General features: G+C 49.2%; 1 protein-coding gene across 2 annotated transcripts; it reads left to right on the forward strand.

Annotated features, from left to right (window-relative positions):
• Positions 1–1,381: 1,381 nt before the first annotated feature.
• ZIC3 (Zic family member 3) lies at positions 1,382–12,477 on the forward strand. 2 transcript variants are annotated; one of them, XM_049644368.1, is made up of 3 exons: positions 1,382–2,438; positions 3,575–3,738; positions 11,925–12,477. In XM_049644368.1, the coding sequence occupies exons 1-3, from the start codon at positions 1,382–1,384 to the stop codon at positions 12,072–12,074; spliced, it is 1,371 nt and encodes a 456-aa protein (XP_049500325.1). In that variant the 3' UTR covers positions 12,075–12,477. The 2 variants fall into 2 exon arrangements, with proteins under 2 accessions (XP_049500325.1, XP_049500324.1); XM_049644367.1 differs by lacking the exon at positions 11,925–12,477 and adding an exon at positions 4,572–5,294.
• The last annotated feature ends 9,863 nt before the right edge of the window (positions 12,478–22,340 follow it).

Genomic DNA, 22,340 nt, shown 5'->3' on the forward strand with positions numbered 1-22,340 from the left:
TCCCAGCTACGTGCTTGCGTTTTATATATTTGCTATGTTGTAGCTGGTGTGTCACATACGGGGAGGGGGGGCAGGGGCAGCGGCGACTGTAGCCACCACTCACAAACCGAAGAGTCAACGCTTGGCTCAGACGGAAGTAAGGGAGATCGGCTCTAACTGTAATCGTTTCCCGTCGTTTGGGCCTCGGACGGCCAGCGGCAGCTCGGGGCCCGGACGGCGAGCTGGCCGGGCTGGGTCGGTGCTCTCGGGGCCATCGGGGCCCACAGTGGCGTGTGGGGAGGACGCGGCTAATGGGCCGCGAACGTGGAACTGCTACGCCCGCCGCGGGATCGGCGCCCTGCGGGCGCCAAGAGGGCACTTTCTCAGGGTGGTGAGGCGGCGGGGGGCCAGCGCCGCGCCGACGGTGGGAACGATCCTTGCGGGGCCAGGAGTGCATTTGGCCAAAGCGGGTAACGCGCGTGAGGGGTGCTGGTCCGCTTCGGGCCGGAGGCGAGCCAGGGAGAGGCCCAGCTCCGCCCCGCCGGCCGCCGATCGAGCCCGGCTCCGCTTCCCCACAGCCGCGCAAGCCCCGCGGAGCCCACTCGCGGGCGCCGGGCCGCCGCCGCCGCCTCACCTGCCAGGCGCCGGGCCACGGCCCAATCAGCGGCGGTCGCTCGGCCGCGGCTGCCATGTTCCCCGCTCCGCGCTGCCAATCAGCGCGGCGGCGGCCAATGGGCTTCAGGGCCGGGGGTCAGGTGACCGCGGGCCAGCTAGCTCCCGATTGGCGCGCGCCGCGCGGCCTCCCGCTCGGTTTATGTGAGAGGAGTGAGTGATTGACTTTATCAGTCCAAGGACATTACTCTGGAGGCGAAGAGGCTGGGACTCGCGCGGCGAGCGGCGAGGACCGAGCCTGCCTCCAGCCCGCTGCCCGCCGGCCGGCCACGAGCCGGCTCTGCTACTAAGCGCAGCCCAGCCGGGAGGCCCGCGCCGAGGGAGCCTTCTGGCCCCGCGGTGCTGCGCTCTCGGGGAGAGGAGGGGTGCCCGGGACCGGATTGGCCAACTCCGCCCTCCACTTATTATTTTGCTTATTTTTCTTTGTGCGCGCCTGTTAGTTTGTTACACCAGATCTAGTCCCAGAGTCTTTTCTCCTCCCTTCTCCCCGCTCCTTCTTCCCCCCTCCTCCCCCCGCTCCTGCTCCTCTACTTCCCCTCCTCCCTCCTATCCTTCTGCAGGAGACTCTCCCAGCGACGGAAAGTTGCGGCCCCTGGCACCGCCTCGGGGGTCTCCCGGCAGTGTCCAACCGCCGCCACCCGTCTCCGACGACGGCACTTCGAAGATCTCCTCCTTCGCCCGCACCCTCGCTCATTTCAGCGCTCTCGCCGGTGCCCAGAACGACCCACCCATGACGATGCTCCTGGACGGAGGCCCGCAGTTCCCCGGGCTGGGAGTGGGCAGCTTCGGCGCGCCGCGCCACCACGAGATGCCCAACCGCGAGCCGGCGGGCATGGGGCTGAATCCCTTCGGGGACTCGCCCCACGCCGCCGCCGCCGCCGCCGCCGCCGCCTTCAAGCTGAGCCCCGCCGCGGCTCACGATCTGTCTTCGGGCCAGAGCTCCGCGTTCACGCCGCAGGGCTCGGGTTACGCCAACGCCCTGGGCCATCACCACCACCACCATCACCACCATCACCACGCCGGCCAGGTGCCCAGCTACGGCGGTGCAGCCTCCGCCGCCTTCAACTCCACGCGCGACTTTCTGTTCCGCCAGCGCGGCTCCGGGCTCGGCGAGGCGGCCTCGGGTGGCGGGCAGCACGGGCTCTTCGCCGGCTCGGCGAGCAGCCTGCACGCTCCAGCTGGCATCCCCGAGCCTCCTGGGTACCTGCTCTTCCCCGGGCTGCATGAGCAGGGCGCCGGGCACCCGTCGCCCACAGGGCACGTGGACAACAACCAGGTCCACCTGGGGCTGCGCGGGGAGCTGTTCGGCCGCGCCGACCCGTACCGCCCGGTGGCCAGTCCGCGCACGGACCCCTACACGGCCGGCGCGCAGTTCCCTAACTACAGCCCCATGAACATGAACATGGGCGTGAACGTGGCGGCCCACCACGGGCCCGGCGCCTTCTTCCGTTATATGCGGCAGCCCATCAAGCAGGAGCTGTCGTGCAAGTGGATCGACGAGGCTCAGCTGAGCCGGCCCAAGAAGAGCTGCGACCGGACCTTCAGCACCATGCACGAGCTGGTGACACATGTCACCATGGAGCATGTGGGGGGCCCGGAGCAGAACAACCACGTCTGCTACTGGGAGGAGTGCCCACGCGAGGGCAAGTCCTTCAAGGCGAAGTACAAACTGGTCAACCACATTCGAGTGCACACGGGCGAGAAGCCCTTCCCGTGCCCCTTCCCGGGCTGCGGGAAGATCTTTGCCCGCTCCGAGAACCTCAAGATCCACAAGAGGACCCACACAGGTAAGGGGGAAGGCAGGCGGGCGCGGGGTTGACCGCGGCCCCGCGCCACCCAGCCGACTTGCAGCGCGAGGGAGAGGGGTGGCGACCGGAGAAGAGGGGCGGCGCCCCGCGGGGGCCGTTCGGAAAAGAAGCGCTTGTCAGTGCCCCTCCACCTCTCGCCCTCCCCGCCCTGCGGCGCTTTTGCCCAGTTCTAACTTCCCGGGCTGACGGCCCCGCGGTCTCGGGAACTAATTGGAACCTCCTCGCGCCCAGGAACCAACTGGCGCCGCCTCTTTTTGTCTCTCTCTCTGGGTTACTAGGAAGGGACTCCGAACGTGTTGAGAGCGGATGGCTTACCAGCGACTCCGCTCTCGGCACACATTCGGGGAGGGCAACCATAGAAATGCTAATGAAAACTAACTTTCGGTTACTTCCGCTCTTTTCTCCCCCCTTGATTGGCACATCTCCTCATTAAATGACTGATACTTTTGTCAAACTATTTTTATTTGGAGTTCCAGGTTCAATTCAGTCCTCCGGGAGGAAAGCTAAAGTAGAAAAGGCACCACAGTTTCGTGGCTTGTTCAGAACATCTTGTAAAACTGTCCGGAGCCCCTGGATTGATATAGTTTTCTCTTTTCCAACGTTAAGTACGCCGACCCGTGCTTTTTAATACTGGGTTTAGCCAAACCGCTGCCTTTGAAAGAGGCGAATTAAAAGGTACAAAGAAGGACCCGAACGGGATTGTCCCGTCCCCGGCCCATTGTCCCGCCCGGGCTGGGTTACATCGCCGAGGTGGCGGCGGAGCGTTGGCCACGCGTTGGGAGCCCCGGGCCGAGGGGGGCGGGGGGGGGGGATGGAAGCACAAGTTAGGGGAAACTTTGGAGGAGCCTGAGGCTTCCCCATCCCGCGCGAGAACAAAGGGACGCGCAGGTTCCGGGCCGGCCGTGCCCCACCCCCGCCCGGACCAGCACTCCCCAGCCCTGCAGGCTCAACCCGCGCTCTCCATTTTTCTCCAGGGAAACGAGATGCCACGGCCGCCCCCAGTCGGCGCTCCCTCTCCGGCCAGACCGCAGGGCGCTCCGTCTCCCGCTGCTGGGCCCCGGGAAGCTCCGGGCCCTGACCGCATTTTCCCCCCTTTGCGTTTTTGCCTTTTGCAGGTGAGAAACCTTTCAAATGTGAATTTGAAGGCTGTGACAGACGCTTTGCCAACAGCAGCGACCGCAAGAAGCACATGCATGTGCACACCTCGGACAAGCCCTATATCTGCAAAGTGTGCGACAAGTCCTACACGCACCCGAGCTCTCTGCGCAAGCACATGAAGGTAATTACCTCTTTATTAGCGGTCGGCGGTTTATAAACACTCGGCCCGACACCGGGCCGCGGAACGGAAGCGCCCGCGCTGCCAACCCTGTATCCTCCACGTTAAATCCGATTTGCTCCAGCGGTGACACCTTGAACCCATTTTGGGGACCCGCGGGGGGGGGGGGGGGAGGGCGGGGGGAGAGCACGGTGGGGAGGAGGAGGGAGCAGAGGGAACAATTGCTTGTTTACTGGGAAGCTCTAACCGAGCTCGCCGGGGCTTGGGGTTGCGGTGGCCGCGTCTTCCCGGCACTGCCCGCGGTGGGAACCGAGAGAGTGCCCGCGCCGAACCCGGGGGTGGGTGCTTCCTTCGCTCTACAGGGCAGCCGACCAAACAATAGGGCCGAGGAGCGTGGTCTGATTCCCACCCATTTGTCTGAGACCTCGAAGTGCCCTGGGCGCCTGTGCCACCTTTCTCTGTACCTGCTTTCCCAAGCCGCAGCGGGCTTGGTGAAACCTGGGCGGGGAGTGAGTGTTCCATAGGGCCCCCAAGACTAAGTGCTCATCCCACTCCATCGGCGGAGAAAGGGCAGGAGTGAAACCCAGTGTTGTATTCCTTTTCCATGATGCCAGTCTTAGGGCTGAAGCTGTTCTCTTGGCGACCATCTCCGGGTTTTGTAGACCTCGGTAATCCGGAAATTCAAAACAACCCCCCCCCCCAAATCAGCGGCATTTCTCGTCTAAGTGGGTCACTGGGCGGTCTTGTTCCTACAGTGCTCGAATTCTGCTCTTGTTTTTGCTTGCACGATGCCAGTTGGAATTATATTCATTATAATATATACATGTTAATTTTAGGTTCATGAATCTCAAGGGTCAGATTCCTCCCCTGCTGCCAGTTCAGGCTATGAATCTTCCACTCCACCCGCTATAGCTTCTGCAAACAGTAAAGATACCACTAAAACCCCTTCTGCAGTTCAAACTAGCACCAGCCACAACCCTGGACTTCCTCCCAATTTTAACGAATGGTACGTCTGAGGACAAACACAAACCCTGTTAACCATAGAATGGACCAAATGCATTTTAAAAAGAAAACTGAGACCAATCAGACGGAAATGGAGTTTTAAGGCGAGAGGCCACATATAGGGTTACATCTTGTCAATTGCAATTGTCCAGGAAGGTTTTGGGGGCAAGATCCAAAAGTAGTCATGCCCTATTCTCAGGAGTAGAAAATACGTTTTGGCGTTTGAAGGATTTTTCAAAACAAATCTCCTCACTGCTTTTTCCTCCCTTTTCTCTTGCTCTCTGCACACCCCATTCCTAAGCTCCTTCAGTGCATTTTAACACTTGTCCTGTTTCTTGAGAGGAAGTTATAGAAGGCTTGGTGGTGGTGGTGATGTTAAACGATGGAAATTCTTCGCCTTAGTGGTGATTGTTTAAACTCTCACAGTCTTAAACCGTGCCAAAGTCCTGTTATGTCTTGAACTTTTCCTCAAAGCATTACACTTGTGAATGTATTTTTGTCTAATGGGGTCGAAACTGTTGTTCGGTATTTTTTCAGGCTGAGGATGTGATGTTACTCTACGGATTGTGACGTTTAGTATACAGTTGCCTTTTGTAATGACTTTTTTTTTTTTGTAAATACATATCCACTGATGCCATATTTATCGTTTGTAATTTAATTATTGCTACAAGTGCCGGGAACTGAACAATATTTATGGAAAAATGTTTTCTAACAAATGCTGTACAGCTTTTGATTATAACTGCTTTAGCATTAAATTTTATTGTTTTGAAAGAAGAACACAATTTACAGTTTTTGAACCACTGACTCCTTTCTCTTGTTTTGTAACAGCCTCCTTCTACAAAGAGGAGACGTAAGCAAATGAAATCTTGTTTGTTGGTATTTATAACTCACGCAGATCCCTTTTTTAATTGTTAAATTATTTTTCTATTGCAGTATAGATTCCTTATAGTGTCAGCTTCCATCTGGGGAGACCCTCCTTTCTTTATCTCTAGCTCAGATGGTTGTTTAACTGCGAGTTTAAATGTGTTTGTCCTGGATTTTCGGCATGCAAATCAAATATTACTGATCAGTTCAGTTAGTGGCCATGACATCTCAATCTTGTATTTCAAAGACTGAGAAGCTGGATTTAATCATCCCTGCCCTCCATATATAAACATAAGGTAACCTAATGAGTTTTATGTCCCTTAGTTTTTTATTACCTTACATAAAAATGAACATTGTGGCAGGATGCATGTCTGTGTAATCTGTCGAGAGATCACCCATATACATATATACGTTTGTATCTATGACTTATCTAATCCGCCTATCAAATCTATCTAGCTAGCTATATATTTTCAAAAGTAAGCGTATGTCTGAAACAGTGGTGATGAGTAAGGCCAGTCCAGCCGTGCTTACTTACGGTTAAAGTGCTTCTTAAAAAGACCCATAGTCCATTGACAATTTTGGAAGGCAAAGGCTGATTTGTTTTGCTGTATATAGTTCAATTCACAATTATCACAATTCTTCATAACATTTTTATAGCGGTGTGATAACTGCAGCGGTTCTGAAATGATACTATGGAAAGAAAAAACATTTGCAAAATATGTATTTTTAAAGTTCATGGTTTATAGGCACAGATGTTAAGAGCATTGTTTCCATTAAAATCAATAACAATGAAAAATGGTTGTTTGCTTTGTGATAAAATATTAACAATCCATTTAATCTTCAGCGAAGCAACTCATTTGGATAAACAGTTCTTTTACAGTTATGTGGGGAAAAAACAAACCTGATTACTATATTGGGGGGTTGGAGTGGGTTAGAGTATCGAGAGACTTTAACTAATTTAGGGTGCCGTTTAATATTGAGACCCCAGTCTCTGCATGAGTAACCAGCTTGCAAATCAGCAAATATAATGGTGGCGATAAGGAATTGTAAAGAATTAGAAATGTAATGAATAGGTTTAAGTACCTCCTTCTCTTGAAGGGAGCAATGCTCTAGGTTTTTTGGTGGCCATCAATTTGGTATTATACATAATCATTTTGAATTATAGAATCTTGTTTATTGTTCTTTTTGAAGAAATAAAGTCTTGGCACATCTTATTTATGTTATAACATTTTTGTATTTAGTGCCCGCTTTTTTTTTTCCATGTTCAAATAAATCAACCTTAAATCGAAATGCTGAGAGAAATGATGATGATTAAAAGAAACTTTGATTTCCTGGATACAGTTGAAGCAGCCTATTTTCAGTTATCTACTGATCTTTGTCAACAATTATTGACAGTTTCTAATTGCAAACTGCTCTGATGCAATTTTTTGTCTGTGGAGAATGGGGTTTTTTGCACTTTTCCTCCACCAATAGACAAGGCAAGGGCCTGAATGCCATGAACAGAGAGATTGGGATGACTTCACAAGCGATGAGCAGGTAACCTGGTCAGTATACCACTTCTACCCCAGACATTCCAATCTTGACCTTGACATTGAGGGTGCTGGACCAAATTCCTATTTCAGGATTTTTCCTTCACTTCAAACCCGAGGCCGTTTTAAATGCTCAGCAAGTTTTCAGAAAGTCTATATTCATAATACTGGCTCTAGATGTGTTCCAATTGAAGTCTAAATCGTGTTTTTCTTCTGAAATAGGCACCGAACTTCCACAATTTATTGTTTTCTCCATAAATTTCCTCTCCCAACTTAACCTAATCTTACATGGGAGTTGAGTGATGGGTTGGTTGCAAGTTTCTCTCAGAAACTTGCCCCCCCCCCCCCCCCCCCCCCCACTATACCAAATATCTCTTTCGGAGACATAAATCAGAGTTTGATTTTTCCTTAGTAGACTTGGTATTATTCTACCATAAAATTTTGCCGTAAAGCATTGTGTCCTAGGAGGGGAAGACAGCAATTAACAATGATGATAAGCAACATTTTGATAATGAAATGGCTTTGCCCCTCTACATGATCTGCTGTAATTGTGGCGTAGCGTCATATTTCTCAAATAGTCTGTGTCCTCTGCCCTTGTCATTTGTTGGCAAAGAAAAGTTTATTTTAGTAGAAAACTTTTCACAGATATTTTTTCCTGTAATCTGGGAGTGCACATTTATATTCTTGAATTTTCAGTCAATACCTTAAAGAATAAGCACCTCCCCCCCCAAACAAAAAACCTTTGCAACCAACCCTAAAGATGGATCAGCTGGAAACCATGAATGTCAACTGGGCTCTTAGTGATCTACCTGTTATTTTCCTTCTTGCACCTGGTAAGACCTTTGTTAAAAGTCCATTATCTTTTCCAAAATGGGTGGTTTAGCTTAAGATTTCCACTGTTGGGTGGGGAAAAGGGAGGTGTCTATTTCCAAGCAGACAGAAGTCTGGCCTTCATCCAGTTTGGAAGGTTAAAGATCAGGGTCCAGGCTAAGCGGGACGGTCGGTCTTAGCTACTGGGAAGGTTGGAGAGCGAGCAGGGACCGCCTCCGCTCACAAAGCCTCCCAGGAAAGTTGTGCTCAGGACCTCCTCGCCCCTCCCCCCTCCTCGCCTCCAGCTGTCCCCTTGCCTCTTTGCCCCTGGCACCCTCTCCTCCCCCTAAAACCCCTCCCCCGCCAAACCGAAGAGGAAAGTCGAACGGCCTCTTGCCACTTAAGTTTTTCTGTAAGAATAGCCCCCGGTGTGCCATGCCCTGAAGGGCGGCTTCTCGGCCCGGCAGCCTGGCTGGTTTTCTCTGGCTGGCTGGCTGACCCTCGAGGCTCAAGCCTTTGCCAGGGCTTTGCCCCAGGGACCAGGCCGGCCGTTTCGGAAGTCAGGGCTCCGGCTCGGCGTTCCTCGGGCCCCTCGTCGGGGCGCCCAGAGTCCCTGTGCACACACCAAGCTCTTGCAAGTCCCGGTCGAAGCTCGGGCGGGGGGCGGGGGAGGGGACCTCGTTTCCTAGGGTCAATTCTCTCGCGGTCTCGGCCCGCTGACCCTTTGACCTCCACCTACAGGGCCCTTGGCGGCCGTAAGCCGGCGGTCGCCCGGGTTCCGCGGACGCTTCGCGCCCCATCGCCTCCCGGCCTCATTAGGCCGGCGGGGCTGTAAAGCAGGAATCAGCCGCTGCCTAATCCGGACCTGGGGTCAATACGAGCCCAAACAATGGTGAGCTCCGAAGGCCGCAGCGTAGCACTGGCCGCAAACTTTGTGTTCATTCATTTTCTCCGGGCGGTGGGGGAGGGAGGAGAGGGGAGGGAGACACTCGGACGCCCGGAGGCTGCTCCCGGCCGCCGGGGCTCCTAAGCCGGCGTCCTCCGGCCCGGCCCTCCCGGTCTCTCCGCAGGGCCCGGACTGGAGGGGGGGGGGGGGGGGGGGGGGCCCGGGGCCGGGGGGGGGGGCCCCGGGGGGGGGGGGGGGGGGGGGGGTGAGGCCCGGGGCCTGGTCGGCGGCCCGCGCGGGGGGTGCGAGGGTCCGAGGGCCGGCCCGGAGGGGGCTGCCCCCGCGCCGGGAGCGGACTTTGAAGTGGGTTTTTAGCGCGCACGTGCGAGAGCCGGGCCGGGGCCCGAGCGGGGACCCGCTGCGAGGAAAGAGTAGGCTCGGCCCGGGCCCCAACCCCTCCCCCGCTCCCCGTCGCTCCGGCCTTTTCAAGCCCGCCGCCCCCCCCTCCACCCCCACTCCCGCGCAGGCGCACACCCCGCAGCCGTCGAGCCGCTCTGGCGGCCGGGGGGTGGGGGGGGTTAGGGGGAGAGTTGAAAGCGGCTTTTGCAGCGCCGCGGCCTCTGCGGAGCGGGGAGGGGAGGGGAGGGGAGGGGTGTGGGGAAGGGGGGTGGTTTTGGGGGCGGCTCTCGAGTGGTGAACATGGCGGCCGGATGCGAACCCCCGCGGAGCGCAGCAAAGCGCTGACTGCGGGCTGCCGAACTGTTGTGTGCTTTAAACTCCCTCGTTATTCCCCGGCTCCGAGCGCCTCGCGGCAGAATGTAGATCGCGGCGGTCGAACGCAAAATTGTGAAAAAAAAAACGGAAGCGAAGAAGTTCTTCCAGGGCATTCTGGGCGTGGGAAGTTGGCGAGCCTTCTGGGGGTTGGGGCTCCCAGGGGACTTGGACTTGAAACCCGCCGGAGGCCGCCCCACCCTCCCGTCCCGCTCGAAACCCTCTCCTCCCGGGTCGGGGGGGGGGGGGGAATGCCATTTTGAGTTCTTGTGCCGGGTCGGGAGGCCACAGCACCTCCGAGCCCCTAAAACTGCCAATGTGCGGACACTTTCTCTGCCAAGGACAATGGCGGGGCCCCGGGAGGGGAGCACGCAGGTACCATTTCCGAATGAAACGCCCCTGCTTCTCGCCCGAGAGGTGCCATCGCGAGTTCGAACCTTACGCGTTGCTCGGGCCCCGTTTCCTGCATATCTCATTTAACCGTGGGCCTTTGAAAAATGGCCCTGTCGCAGCTTTTGTGTGTGCTGGGAACAGCTGGCGATCTTACGCCAAGTGGGGGGGGGGGGAAAGGTCACAGTCCCGAAAACTTTCATTCAGCTTTTGCTTAAGTGCCTAAATGCCGGCGGGTGAAAGAACCCGCGGTAGCTCTGGGATCTGAGGCTCGTGTTTTTTTCTGCAGAAAAATGTTGCACATTCACCTTCGGCCGTGTGTTTCGTGAGGACGGGGGAAAAAAAAGTGAGATAAAAGGAGGTAGTTGTGGACCCCCGCCTCCTCTAGGAAAATAAGCGGACGAATTCTTTCAGGTTGCGTCTTCGTGGAGGCCGAGAGCTAAAGGAAAAGGCAGCCTTCTTGGGGCCGCCCACTGTCAAGTATTTGGGCACCTGAAGGTGTGGGGCAGTTCCCGGGGGGCCACCTTGGGAAGGGTCCCAGGTGGGTGGGCAGGTCATTAGCAAAGCTGGCCCAGATCTGGGGGGGAAATCTGCAAAACAGTGCCTTTATCTGCAGAGAACAATTGATGGGGTTGTCTTTCCTCCCTTTCAGTGCAGAAAGAAGACGGCTTTGCAGCAAGAATTTGGAATATGCATTTAAGTTGTCGGGCTTTGCATTGGAAACCCCTGGGCAATTAAAATCATAGGCATGCCTTGTAGTATTTTCTGTCCTTTTCTTATGTGTAATTCCTGCAAGTCAAAGGGGCCGGAGCCCCTTCTGCAGTTTGGAAACTTGTTTTGAAATTGCCACCAAACAGATCTTTTTTTCAACCCCCCTTCGGTTGAAGTTTCCTTCCCGGGCTCAGCCACTCCTCCCCCCCCTCCCCAATGGAGTATTGACATCTTTGAGAGATCAAAGGAAGTAGGTGGTCCTTGGTCTATACTTTATTTTTCCAGTGCTGTAGTTGGAACCCTGAGGTTTGGCTTTCCCCTGGGTAAACCTCTTGGTGCTGAAAGTGTGAAAGATGAAAAGTTCATTAACTTGAAAAAGCTTTAGCTGATGGTTAGGCACTTTGTCTCTCTCAGAACCACAGAGCCCAGATTGCCTCTTAAGTGGACGTTAAAATCAAGCTAAAGATGCGCTGGTGAACTGCCTCCCCTGGATACCTGCGGTGTTCTTTGGGTCATTTGATATGGTAAAGCTGGTTGATTTGCATAGGGGTTATGTGAATGGAATTTCTGCAAATCTGGATGAGTGATAAACCGGTAGAACTCTCATATTTGTTGGATGACTCTGAAGGGCACTGCTTTTTCCCACTAAGGCTTGGTTTCTATCATAAGCGTCGAAATTTGCAGCTTGAAACCCACTAAGTTTTCAGGAAACATTAAAAGGGGGGGGGGAGTGGTTCAGGGTACTTGGGCTAATAGCACAGGAGCAAAACTTCTTTGAATGAGATTCAAGAAACTCCTGTTTACAAAAACAAAAACAAAAACAAAACCTACATGTCTTAACAAAAGAAAACATCCTTCTTTAAAAATCATGTAATAAAGCAGACAATTTTGCATGGTGTTAATGTGATGACACGTCAACCTGTTGACCAATGTGATGAACAGAGAGAAAGGTTGAGCTTACAGTAAGTGTTAAAATAGCCATCAGCAGAAGGCAAGTTTATTATGTTTGATCTCGGATAGGCTGTATATGTTGTCTAACGTGTTGTATTTAAACACAACGTCTGTAAAGATCATTTGCACGTACGGTGTTGAAAAGATTCCATTGTGTTCTATTATAAACTAGCATTTGAAACAATTATTTCCAATGAACATTTTAAGAATTTTTTCTAAGCGTAAATACAGCCTGTTTTGACCTGTCTGCAGTTCACTTTTTGTTTTTTTGCCAGTGTTGTCCTGCTTGGTATCCGGGACAGTCTCTAATTCCTGACGAAGAACTTGATACTGACGTTGGTATGCAGCAGCCAGCCCTCCATAACACTACCTATCCTAAATGCAGGGTTCACGCCCAACCTACTGTGCAAGAAATGATTTACTGATGAGGTTTCAAAGAAAGCCACATCAATTTGGATGTCTGTTACCTTGAAGCGATCATTGTAAGAGTAGTAGCTTCCGGAGGTATAAAAAAGACTATTTTCTTCCTTTGGTGTATTTCAGTCTGTGTTGAGCAATCATTTGTGAAAATGGAAAAGCGAAACCCCTCTCCCCCCTCCCCCGGCCTTCACACCCTGCCACTTCAGGATTATCCGTGGGAAGACTGGCCTGATTCATAACCCAGTGTGTATTATCTCATGCATTGTGTTGACCTTGTTGAAAATCTCTTTCAAATACCTGCATCGCACACGTGGGGCTAACGTGTTGAAAACTAGAAACACGCGCGCTTGTTCTGTTAATTTTGTATGTTTGTGTTCAAAAAGCAGTATCCGAGATCCCTACAATTGTTGTTTGACCTGAATAAAACCATTAAAACGTTCTGTGATTATTGTTTTATTACAGTGACAACTACAACTCCTAAATAGTGTCGACCCAACCTGTTGAATTGGGACAGTGTATATTCTATTCACATGTAGTTGGGCTTCCCCTGAGCGATGAACCTGGGGGAAAAAAAACCCAACCCGCTGAACAAACCTCAACCAACTGTTCTGAGCTCACAGTGTTTTCCCAGAGGGACTCAGGGCCAGGTGCTGGGGAAGTCAGGGGAAAAATTCCAAGTCAAGGATTGATGGGGTGATTAGAAGGAAGGACTGGAGGCAGGAGTTGGGAGGAACAACAGCATTGGAACACCACTGGTTGGGTGAGAAAGGGAAAGACACAGCTAAAAATAGCCTCAAAGAAGAAAGGAGGGCCTCCAGACATTGCAGCATAGAACATTACATGCCTGTTATTCAGGAGCCCCAAAGTGGTTCTTGGGGTAGACAAGTTGGCAGCTATTGATGAGGATGCTTACAGAATCGTGGAATGTAGGTGTTATTAAAACACAAGTTGTCGTTAATTAACTGTGGTGTCAGAGAAGATGAAGACACTTCAGAGCAATTCTTCGAACTCCAGATACTGGATTTCTCATTTTCAATTTAACACCGGTAATCTAATGTAATCTGTGAGTGGCCATCATTCTATTTATTTGACGTGATTATGCCGTGATGAGGTATTGTAAAATCGCAGCCTGATAAGAGTATATGGCTATTGGGTTTTCTTAGATCCAGTTTTATTAAAATTTCTAAGTAGACTGATGATACTGTAATTTTTCACGAGAGGGAAAACGGCCCGTCTCCCTCTGATTTTTGTTGTTCATTTGCATCGAGAGTAGGAGTACAGGCCGGTCAAGAAAGACTATGATTCTTTGGTTCTTAGCTCCCTAAGATTTGACATTTTTATAGCCCCTAGAACAGCGTCGGTAGAATTTTGTTTTGTTTTGTTTTTGTTTTTCAGAACAAGAACTGTGTTCTTTCCGACAGGCAGTGGAGTATTATAATGGGATTATTTAAAAAGCCCTTGGAAAGGTGGGCTACAAAGTTGTGCGAGAGGCAGCTGCACTGTGATAATAATACCTCCTAGGGTTATTCCAGGGATTAACAACAACAACAACAAAATTTCTTAGGGTATCTAAGAAATACTGCATTTCATAAGCATAATGGCTAGATCAGGCACGTGGGTTTATGAACATAGCCATGAATATTTAAACACGTAAAATTAAAATGTTATTAAATGCCTGTTGTTCGTTATCTTCCAACGAAGGCACTTATTCTTGGATCAAAATAAGTTGTGTACTTAAAATCTGTAAGCATGCTAATTTAATGGTTTGCTGGTAATTCGATACAATTTTACTTTAGTCAACAGCTTGATTCTTACTATATTTAAGTTAAGTGACAATTTTACAGTGTGAAAATTGGCATTCACATTTAACAAAAGATGAAATCGGATGACGTCTTAAATTATTCAGTTCCCCCCACTAAATTTATGTTGGTATTACGTGAGTGTGACTATAGAATAATGAGGCCCATTTTCTTATGGGGCTTAGAAGCTAGCTTTGAAAGCCATTCTCAAAGAAGAGTCCCCAAAATGTTTTGACTGATGTCAGCATCCTTAGAATAAGTTTACAGACTCCCTAGGTGATGGCCTCGCTTAAGATAAAAACAAAAACCAAAAAACAAACAATGGCCACCAGTCTAATTACTTTACAGCCATACTTTTGGTTTTATTACGTCTGAAAGTGAAGAAATGCTCCATTACAGCATTATGAGATGCATTTTTTTCCCCTCAGGGCTAAGTCTATTCCTGGAGCAAAACAAAACAAAAACGCCAAACGCACTAAGCTCCTCCCAAATGAACTGTCTGGGTGGGAAGTGTTTCTTTCCTTCCCACTGACTTTGGGGGCTTGGAGCTTCCCAGACAGGCGGTACTGCTGAATGGTAATGGCTTTTGTACGGAGGCCTGGGAGACTTTCAGGATTCCTTCCTCAACTGCTGTATCACTTTTGTCTATTTCCTTCTGACTTTGCCCGATTAGATGCGGGGGTCGGCCGTGTTCTGAGCGTTGGTTGTTAATTACTTAGCAAGAGCAAGGTTGTCTTAAACGACCAATTTCAAAACTGACGTCTAGGGCAGTGCTGTAGTGCCTCCCGTGGCCGCATCCTCCTGGAGGTGACATTACTCTAGAGTCCCAAGGATCAAATCAGTCAGCACAGTCTTTTCCGGTAAAATAGGAAGGTAGGGGTGGGGGTGCGGGGGCAGGCAGAAGAACACCCTCTTTGATTCTTAGAGAAGTGTTCCTGCTTCTGTTGCCTTTCCTGGGGGGGGGGGGGTAGAAAAAAGACCTCTTTGTGTTTATATCAGGTCATCAGAAACTTCATGGGTGAAATGAGAAAAATGTTATTGCCAACAATTCCCTCTGTAAACGTCCCAGAGTCGACAAGGTAATGGGAGGCAATCTGTGGTACAGATAAATACATGCAAAATTTTAACATCTCTATACCAATCCAATGCATGGGAATTGCGTACAAATGATTCACGAACGTCACCCAGCCAGAACTGACACGGAGAAAGCTCACTCGTGTTGTGTTTTTGCAGCTAATCACCAGCAGAGTATGTAATTGGTTGGCCAGCTGGTAACATTTCTTGGGGGGACTTCGCCATTCTTTATAAAAAAAAAACAAACAAACATTTAGCCCGGGTATTCACTGAGATGTGACATCTTCCTGGTTGCGGTGATAACCCCAAACCAAAGGTGTTTCCTCAAGTCCTGACCATTGACGTATTAAATGAAGACATTCAGTTGAGCAACACCAGTGACTTCAATTGATTCATCAGTCGCCAGTATCTTGCAGCCATCATGTTTCACTTTGCTAACAAGCTGGTACCCCCCATCTAATGCCAATAACCCCGGTCTTTCAAACAAATGACATGTTCGATAAAGAAATCTTTTCAGAATCATTATGCGCTTCGGCGTTTGTCTTTTCTTCCAGCGCAGCGTCTGTGCCTCGGTTCCAACAGGCCATCTATTCCTCGATCATTTCTGAGCCTTCCATGGTTTTTGAGCCTGATTTGCGGGTGTATCAAGGAGGTGAAATGAAGCTTCTTCCGCTGAATGTTATGTCGCTGAACACCACAACACCATGTTTCTGTCCCAGGCGCTAGATTTAATCTTGTGAATGAGACTGCAGGGAAGCGTTCTCACCAGACTTTCCGCGAAGACATTGTTGTGCAGGCAACTGAGTGGGGGGAGGGGAGAGAAACCCTTATTTAGGAAAAACATGGAGGACAACTTTTTTGGATGGTCTTGGCTGTGGGTACTTGAAGGTTCATACTACTTTTCGAAGTGTTGAAAGTTTCAGAGCTCTGAACCAGTGAAATGAAAATTCATATGGTCCCACCGGCCAAAAATGGATGCAATTCATCAGTGAGCCCTGTTTAACGGCATAATTTGCTTTTGCGTGCATACAACTTAATCTCTACTTTGCATGTGTCCAGACTGCATGCATCTGGCCCCATTAGATTCCCTGTAATTGCATACTGACTGATCGTATCACACAACTATTTGAACGCCGAACTGAAGCCCAAATGCTTCTGGTTGGCCTTAGACTGTAATCACTTTGGATAAGTGAATAGTTGGAATGTACCACTTGAAAATCAGGACCCAGGACGAGAACGCCTCCCTACTGAAACAGCAACAGAGAGAAAAATCTAGGAACAACGTTGAATTTATAAACGAACCAGTATGGTTTTCTACTGGGCAGATACTAAATCAGAACACGAATCGGTAATCGCTAAGCACAAAATCCTGATTCGTGTTCCTCTCTTCTACACTTGCTCCTTGTGAGTGTTTGAAACCGAGCTTCCACATACAGTATAAATGTGTTAAAATCAAATCATTTTGAAAAGGCAATTGTGCAATTGTTTTCAAATTGCATTCATTTCTTTAAATGTGCGGCCTCGGGTATTTTGGGTTGGGGTTGGGGGGGGGGGATCGATTCTGTAGCCCGCACTAATTGAAACTTATTTTGTGCATATATGGTGTTCAATAAAGGAAGCGTGGTTTGCGTGTGCACGCATATGCGTTGATTTAGATCAAAAGTATGTGTTCACGTGGGGGCGCCTGGGTGGCTCAGGCAAGTTTAGCTTCTGACTTGGGCCCGGGGCACGGTGTCGCGGTTCCGTTCGTGAGCCCGAGCCCCCGGGGGTCAGGCTCTGCGCTGCCAGCTCGGCGCCCGGAGCCCGCTTCGGATTCCACGTCTCCCTCTCTCTCCGCCCCTCCCCTGCACTGGCTCTGGCTCTCTCTCCAAAATAAGTAAACGTTTACAAAATTAAAAAAAAAAAAAAATTTGAGTTCCCAGCAGTCTGGTGTTCGAAACTAGCGTTCCTGGTAGAATCAGGAGAGAACATTCTTTAGCTACAAGAGAGGGTGAGACCCATTTCTCCAGCGCTAGAAAAATATTGCAATTGCCGCACGTGGCTGGAACGAGTTTTACGTGTATCGTCCGGCATGAAAGCAGGGGAGACCTCACTGATCCTCATGTTGAGCATTGGCCTCAAGCTCGAGTGGCACGTCCCGGGCTTTTCCGCTCTGAAATGGTTAAACTCGGGGCACGATCTGACCACCACTGCACCAGTCCGGAAACTTCTCCGCTTGAAGCCTCGAGGAATGGTCTCAGGCAAGACTTGCACTGCATGCCTCCTTGATTTCTTTAGGTGCTCTACAAGCCGGAGGAGAGAGAGCTATATCGAATCCAGCCAACACTTTGCTTGCATGGAATACACCATGTAATTTAACCGACATTCTAGTTTTGCTTCTTTAGATATTTTCACAGAATTATGAAGGTCACAGGGCCACCTGATGTGTGTCTTGTGGATCACCTGTATCAAAATTTCTTGGGGGTGGTGGGGGGGGGGGGCAGCTGGTGGACCCAGTCAGTAGAGCATGCAACTCTTGATCTCAGGCTCCGTGAGTTCGAGCCCCGCGTTGGGCATGGAGCTTACTTTAAAACAAAACAAAACAAAACAAAACGCAACAACATGGGGCACCTGGATGGCTCAGTCGGTTAAGGGTCTGACCCTTGATTTTGGCTCAGGTCATGATCCCACGGTTCTCAAGGTCGAGCCCCGCGTCAGGCTCTGCCCTGACAGCATGGATTCTCTCTCTCCCTCCGCTGCTCGCACGCCCTCTCTCTCTCTCGAAAGAAATAAATAAAACTTAAAAAATTATTTTTTCAAACAAATTTTAAAAACCCCACTGCAACATTTCTTGGACCCAGGATAGATAAAGGAAGTCAAACTTCACCCGGGGATATGCCTTTTCAACAAGTGTCCCAGGTGAATCTGATCTCTATGAAAGTTTTAGAACTATTTTCTAGAGAATGGCGGAAATCGAAATTCTTGGAACGCTTTGCCCCCAATTTATCTACTCGTTCACCAGTGGTCTTTTAAGGGTCAGCATCTCAAAAGGGCCTGCTCCACTAATCAGCTGCAAAATGACTTTGGTCCACGGCAGATTTATTTCTCCACTGTGGACAGTTGTCTCAATTTCCTCTACTTCCATTCGCCAACCCTCCAGGGACACGTAGATGTGGATCTGAGGACAAATTGGCATCTACACGCAGGAGGTAGATTCCTCAGCGTGTGTTTGTTTGATTTAACATTTAACTTCAATGCAAAACCCAAGTCTTTTCGTATTTCTGATCATTTCCCATTCATTATGCCAAAAGTCCTCCTCCACGTTTCTGCAGCTTTCTGTGTCAATGATCATGACATATTAAAAATGGTAACATTATAAATACCGTGCTGTCTTAAGATTTCTGGCATTTCCTGAATCGGAAAATAATGCTCTCGCTTCTTCTGTAGTGGGAACAATAATCCTTTCACCTACCCTGTATTGCTTTTCGATAGACATTCCAACAGGTTTATTTGGAACAAAAAGCCAAGTCTAAACTTAACTTTTAGCATTACGGGTGCTAAAGGATTGCCTTTCCGTGATATTAAAGATGATACCTTTTGAATGCAGCAAGTAGAGATAAATTAGTTCATCTGCATTTTGGGAGCGGTAGAGCATTCTCTGTCGAGTCTTTTCAATACAAGGAGCTCCCAACAAATAATGTTAGGTTCCACCACAATTTCCTTTGAGGTTTTGGGTCATTACTTTTTAAAAATCAATCCACTCATTTATTTTCAAAGCGAACTCTACCCCCCGACACGGGGCTCAAACTCACAACCGCGAGATCAAGAGTCACATGCTCTCCCAACTGAGCCAGCCATGAGGTTTTAGGTTATTTTTAAACCCACAATTTATTTCTGTCTGGAATCGGTGCTAGTTGGAGTCTCTGGATTACCTCACAGGAGAATTTTTTGCCAATTCTCTTTCAACTTTAATTCACTAGGTAGCCAGATGATGGAACCATGATAGATAGTGTTTGTTGACCCAGCTACGGATGCCAAAGGCACACCTTGGCTCTCTTTCCCCAGCTCCCCGGACAAAGTGGGGGTGGTAATGGGAGAGGTAGGAAAAGAGAAGACCGTGCCCTCTTCTGTGTCACTGTCTTTTCCCATCCCCTTTAGGGTTTGGGTCGGGCTGAGGAGAAGTCTAGAATTGGAGTGTGCTTTGAAGTGGGCTTCTGATGTAGGAGCCAGCTTCTTTTCATTGTTGTGTTTTGTTTGTGTGTGTTTTTAAGTTTATTTATTTATTGAGAGAAAGAGAGGGAGAGGGAGAGAGAGAGAGAAAGAACGAGCAGGGGAGGGGAGGGGCAGAGAGAGAGAGAGGGAGACAGAGGATCCTAAATGGGTTCTGCACTGACCGCAGAGTGCCCTACGTGGGGCTCGAACTCACCGGCTTCGAGATCGTGACCTGAGCTGGTCTGACACTTAACCAACTGAGCCACCCAGGCGCCCCTGATCCAGCATTTAACTGCAGGTGGGGAGCAGAGAAAGGGAACCAATTAGCATGTGGCTTGGAATTTGTAAGGCAGGAATTTTGTTTTCCGAGCCCCCTCCTCCTTTCCCTATTCTGCTTTGAGAAGCTCTCAATCTATCTCAGTTTAAAGCTTTGGTTTCCAAGTCAGACACAAAGTAAACCAGCTGAATCTCCCCCAAATTAGAGAATAAATAATGAAAGAGTGAAGGAAAGTATTTTAGCAGTAATTATTTTTCACTCCCAGAAAAGAAACACTGCATGTTCGACTTTGTGTGTGTGTGTTTGTTTTTTGACCCATGCGCTTTCAAAACACGCACGTTTCCTCAAGACAGCACGTTAATTCATATCAAGCCTCTTCTATCTTGAGGACAAACTACAATAACGTTGACATAAACAGTGTTTGCAGAAAAGAATTGTACAAACTCAGCCCTATTTTTGTCTGTGGCTTCTGGCTTTTTTAGCTCTCTTTCTTTCTTTCTCTTAAGTCACCATTTCCTGAGAACATGTTGAGTGCATTATTTACTTAGATGTCAAGTTTGCTAAATCTGGCTCATCTAATAAAAGTAGCTCAAGCCGTCACATTTGTAGTTGTGTGGGGCTTAATTTCCGGCTGATTCTGTAAATCTTCCAATTCCTTTTCCTAATTTCGGGACCGATCTTTGTGTTTTTTCAGCGTCAGATTTCCTCCTAAAGGTGTCAGAACAGTATTTAGTGAGGCTTTCTTAGCCTTTGGATTGTGGAGGGGATTAAGGAGGTAGCTGATTGCTAATATCATCGCGTCCTCAGTAAACGGCCATCTTTCTAGTGGTGGTGCCTCCAAGTAGATTTCATTGGCCGTTTGCGAACTTCCCCGGATTTTTAAAGACTCTCCTTATTGTTCCATAAAATGCAATTTCCTTTGTCTTTTCAGTTCCCTTTCTGCTGTTTGCAGAATGGGGCTTAAAAGTAAGATAAAAGGCCTGATACTTTCCATCATAAAAAGTTGTAGTGACAGGTCGCACTAATTAAAGTGTAACAATGGGAAGATTAGTCTTTCGGTTAGCTTTGTGCTGAATCTATACAGTATTTTCCAGAGCCCTAATTCAGAACATATTGGAGCCCCAACATCTTTAAAATATAAACATTCACACATGGGTTTTATTACAATCTGCACACTAAATAGAGGCGCAGTAACAGTAAAGCTTTCGGAGTGCCGTACATGGGACAACTTCCCCTTTCGGTGCGATCCTTTTGGGGACTAACCGTTCCACTCGTGAAATCAGAAAGACTGGGCACACTGTGGTGCCAGGCGCCGGGGTTCATTCTGTCTGATGAGGTTCACGCTGGATTCTTTGGTATCAGAGAAGGAGAGCATATGTGCGTTTTACCGCGTGTTTCCCTCCCTCGATGAAAGAGCACATCTTCAACCCTGTATTAATAAAGTAATATTCCTTTCTTGTGGCTTCAATACCACCACAAGTGCCTAATGCATTATTGGAGCATTCGTAATCCCAAATATTTGAAGCTATTGAAAGGCATTTGATGTGTAAATCATGGGACCCAGTGGGTCTTTGTCATCTGGGGTCATAGGATCACATTTGTCTGAGTAGCATCTAGCCATGCGCTTTTCTGGAGATACAGAAATAGAAATGACCAGGGGCGCCTGGGCGGCTCAGTCAGTTAAGCACCTGACTTCGGCTCAGGTCACGCATGACCTCATGGTTTGTGAGTTCGAGCCCCGCATCGGGCTCTGTGCTGACAGGTCGGGGCCTGGAGGCTGCTTCAGATTCTGTGCCTCCCTCTCTCTCTGCCCCAACCCACTCGCATTCTGTCTCTCTCTCTCTCTCTCAAAAATAAATAAACATTAAAACAAATTTTTTTAAAAGAAAGAGAAATAATCAAAAGAGATCTGGAAAAATGCAGCTGGAGGAGGGCAGATAGGAAAGGTCAGAGAATTGAGCAGGAGACAAAATACTCACGTTTGCATCAGGTTTTGAAAAAAATGGTTGAGTGTTTCAATATTTTTAAAATTAGTGATTATATCCTCATCAAGAAAAAAAAGTACACGCAATTCCTTGTTTTTGTTTAGACTTCTAGATGTGGTCCAAATCCCTGACTTGAATACAAGTTAAACATCTCTTCTTTTCTTTTTTTTTTTTTTTTTTTGAAGATTTTACTTTTTTTTTTTAAAGTAATGCCTACACCCCACCTAGGACTCGAACTCACAACCCCGAGATTGAGGGTCGCATGCTCCACCCGCGGAGCCAGCCAGGTGCTCCTCCCTTATTTTCTTTAACACACCATTTTCAGAAGAGGTGCCTGATTCACGCTTTGTCATCTTTAATTTCAACAGCTTTCTCTGAGGCGTCATGCGAGCCGAGGTGCTCGAACCAGGCAGAAAAACATCGGCAGGTCTGACTGTAGTTCAGCGCTGAAGATACAATACTGTGGCTGTGTCCCCAGTCGGGATGGTTGCAGTGCTAACTCGTACATGTTTGTGTTCCTTAGAAACAAATTCAACACCTAACAGAAGAGTCCCATGTAAGGTGACTGTAGTTCAGTCGCAAGGGGAGAGAGGAGACCAGAATCAGAAGAGACGCAAGAAAAGGAGCGCCAAGTGAAAAGTATGTTCATTTTGTATGCCAAGGACAGCTTACCTTTTCTTCACCTCTTTGGCTCTAGAAATGGACTTGGGAGGGTTGTGCTGACGGTTCTTCTTAGTGTTTTCATGATCAGTTCACTCTACTATCTTATACATCTTCCTCCTTCCTTCAAGTTCGAACTGTTGCCTCACCTGGACTATGGCCTCTCCAGCCTTCAGGCTCTCATCACTGGTTTTCTTGTTGTTTTTGTTTTTTTTGTTTTTTGTTTTTTTACCCCCAACTGTCAGATTGATCTTCCTAACACCTCACACCGTTCCTGTCACTTCT

This window comes from Panthera uncia, chromosome X (genome assembly GCF_023721935.1).
Source record: "Panthera uncia isolate 11264 chromosome X, Puncia_PCG_1.0, whole genome shotgun sequence".
NCBI classification, from domain to species: Eukaryota; Metazoa; Chordata; class Mammalia; order Carnivora; family Felidae; genus Panthera; species Panthera uncia.

Excerpts from the sequence above, each read along its gene's own strand:
- ZIC3 (XM_049644367.1), top strand. The coding sequence starts at position 1,382 with ATGACGATGCTCCTGGACGGAGGCCCGCAGTTCCCCGGGCTGGGAGTG. Across the intron at positions 2,439-3,574 it reads CCACAAGAGGACCCACACAG|GTGAGAAACCTTTCAAATGT; the intron begins GTAAGGGGGAAG and ends TGCCTTTTGCAG. Across the intron at positions 3,739-4,571 it reads CTCTGCGCAAGCACATGAAG|GTTCATGAATCTCAAGGGTC; the intron begins GTAATTACCTCT and ends TGTTAATTTTAG.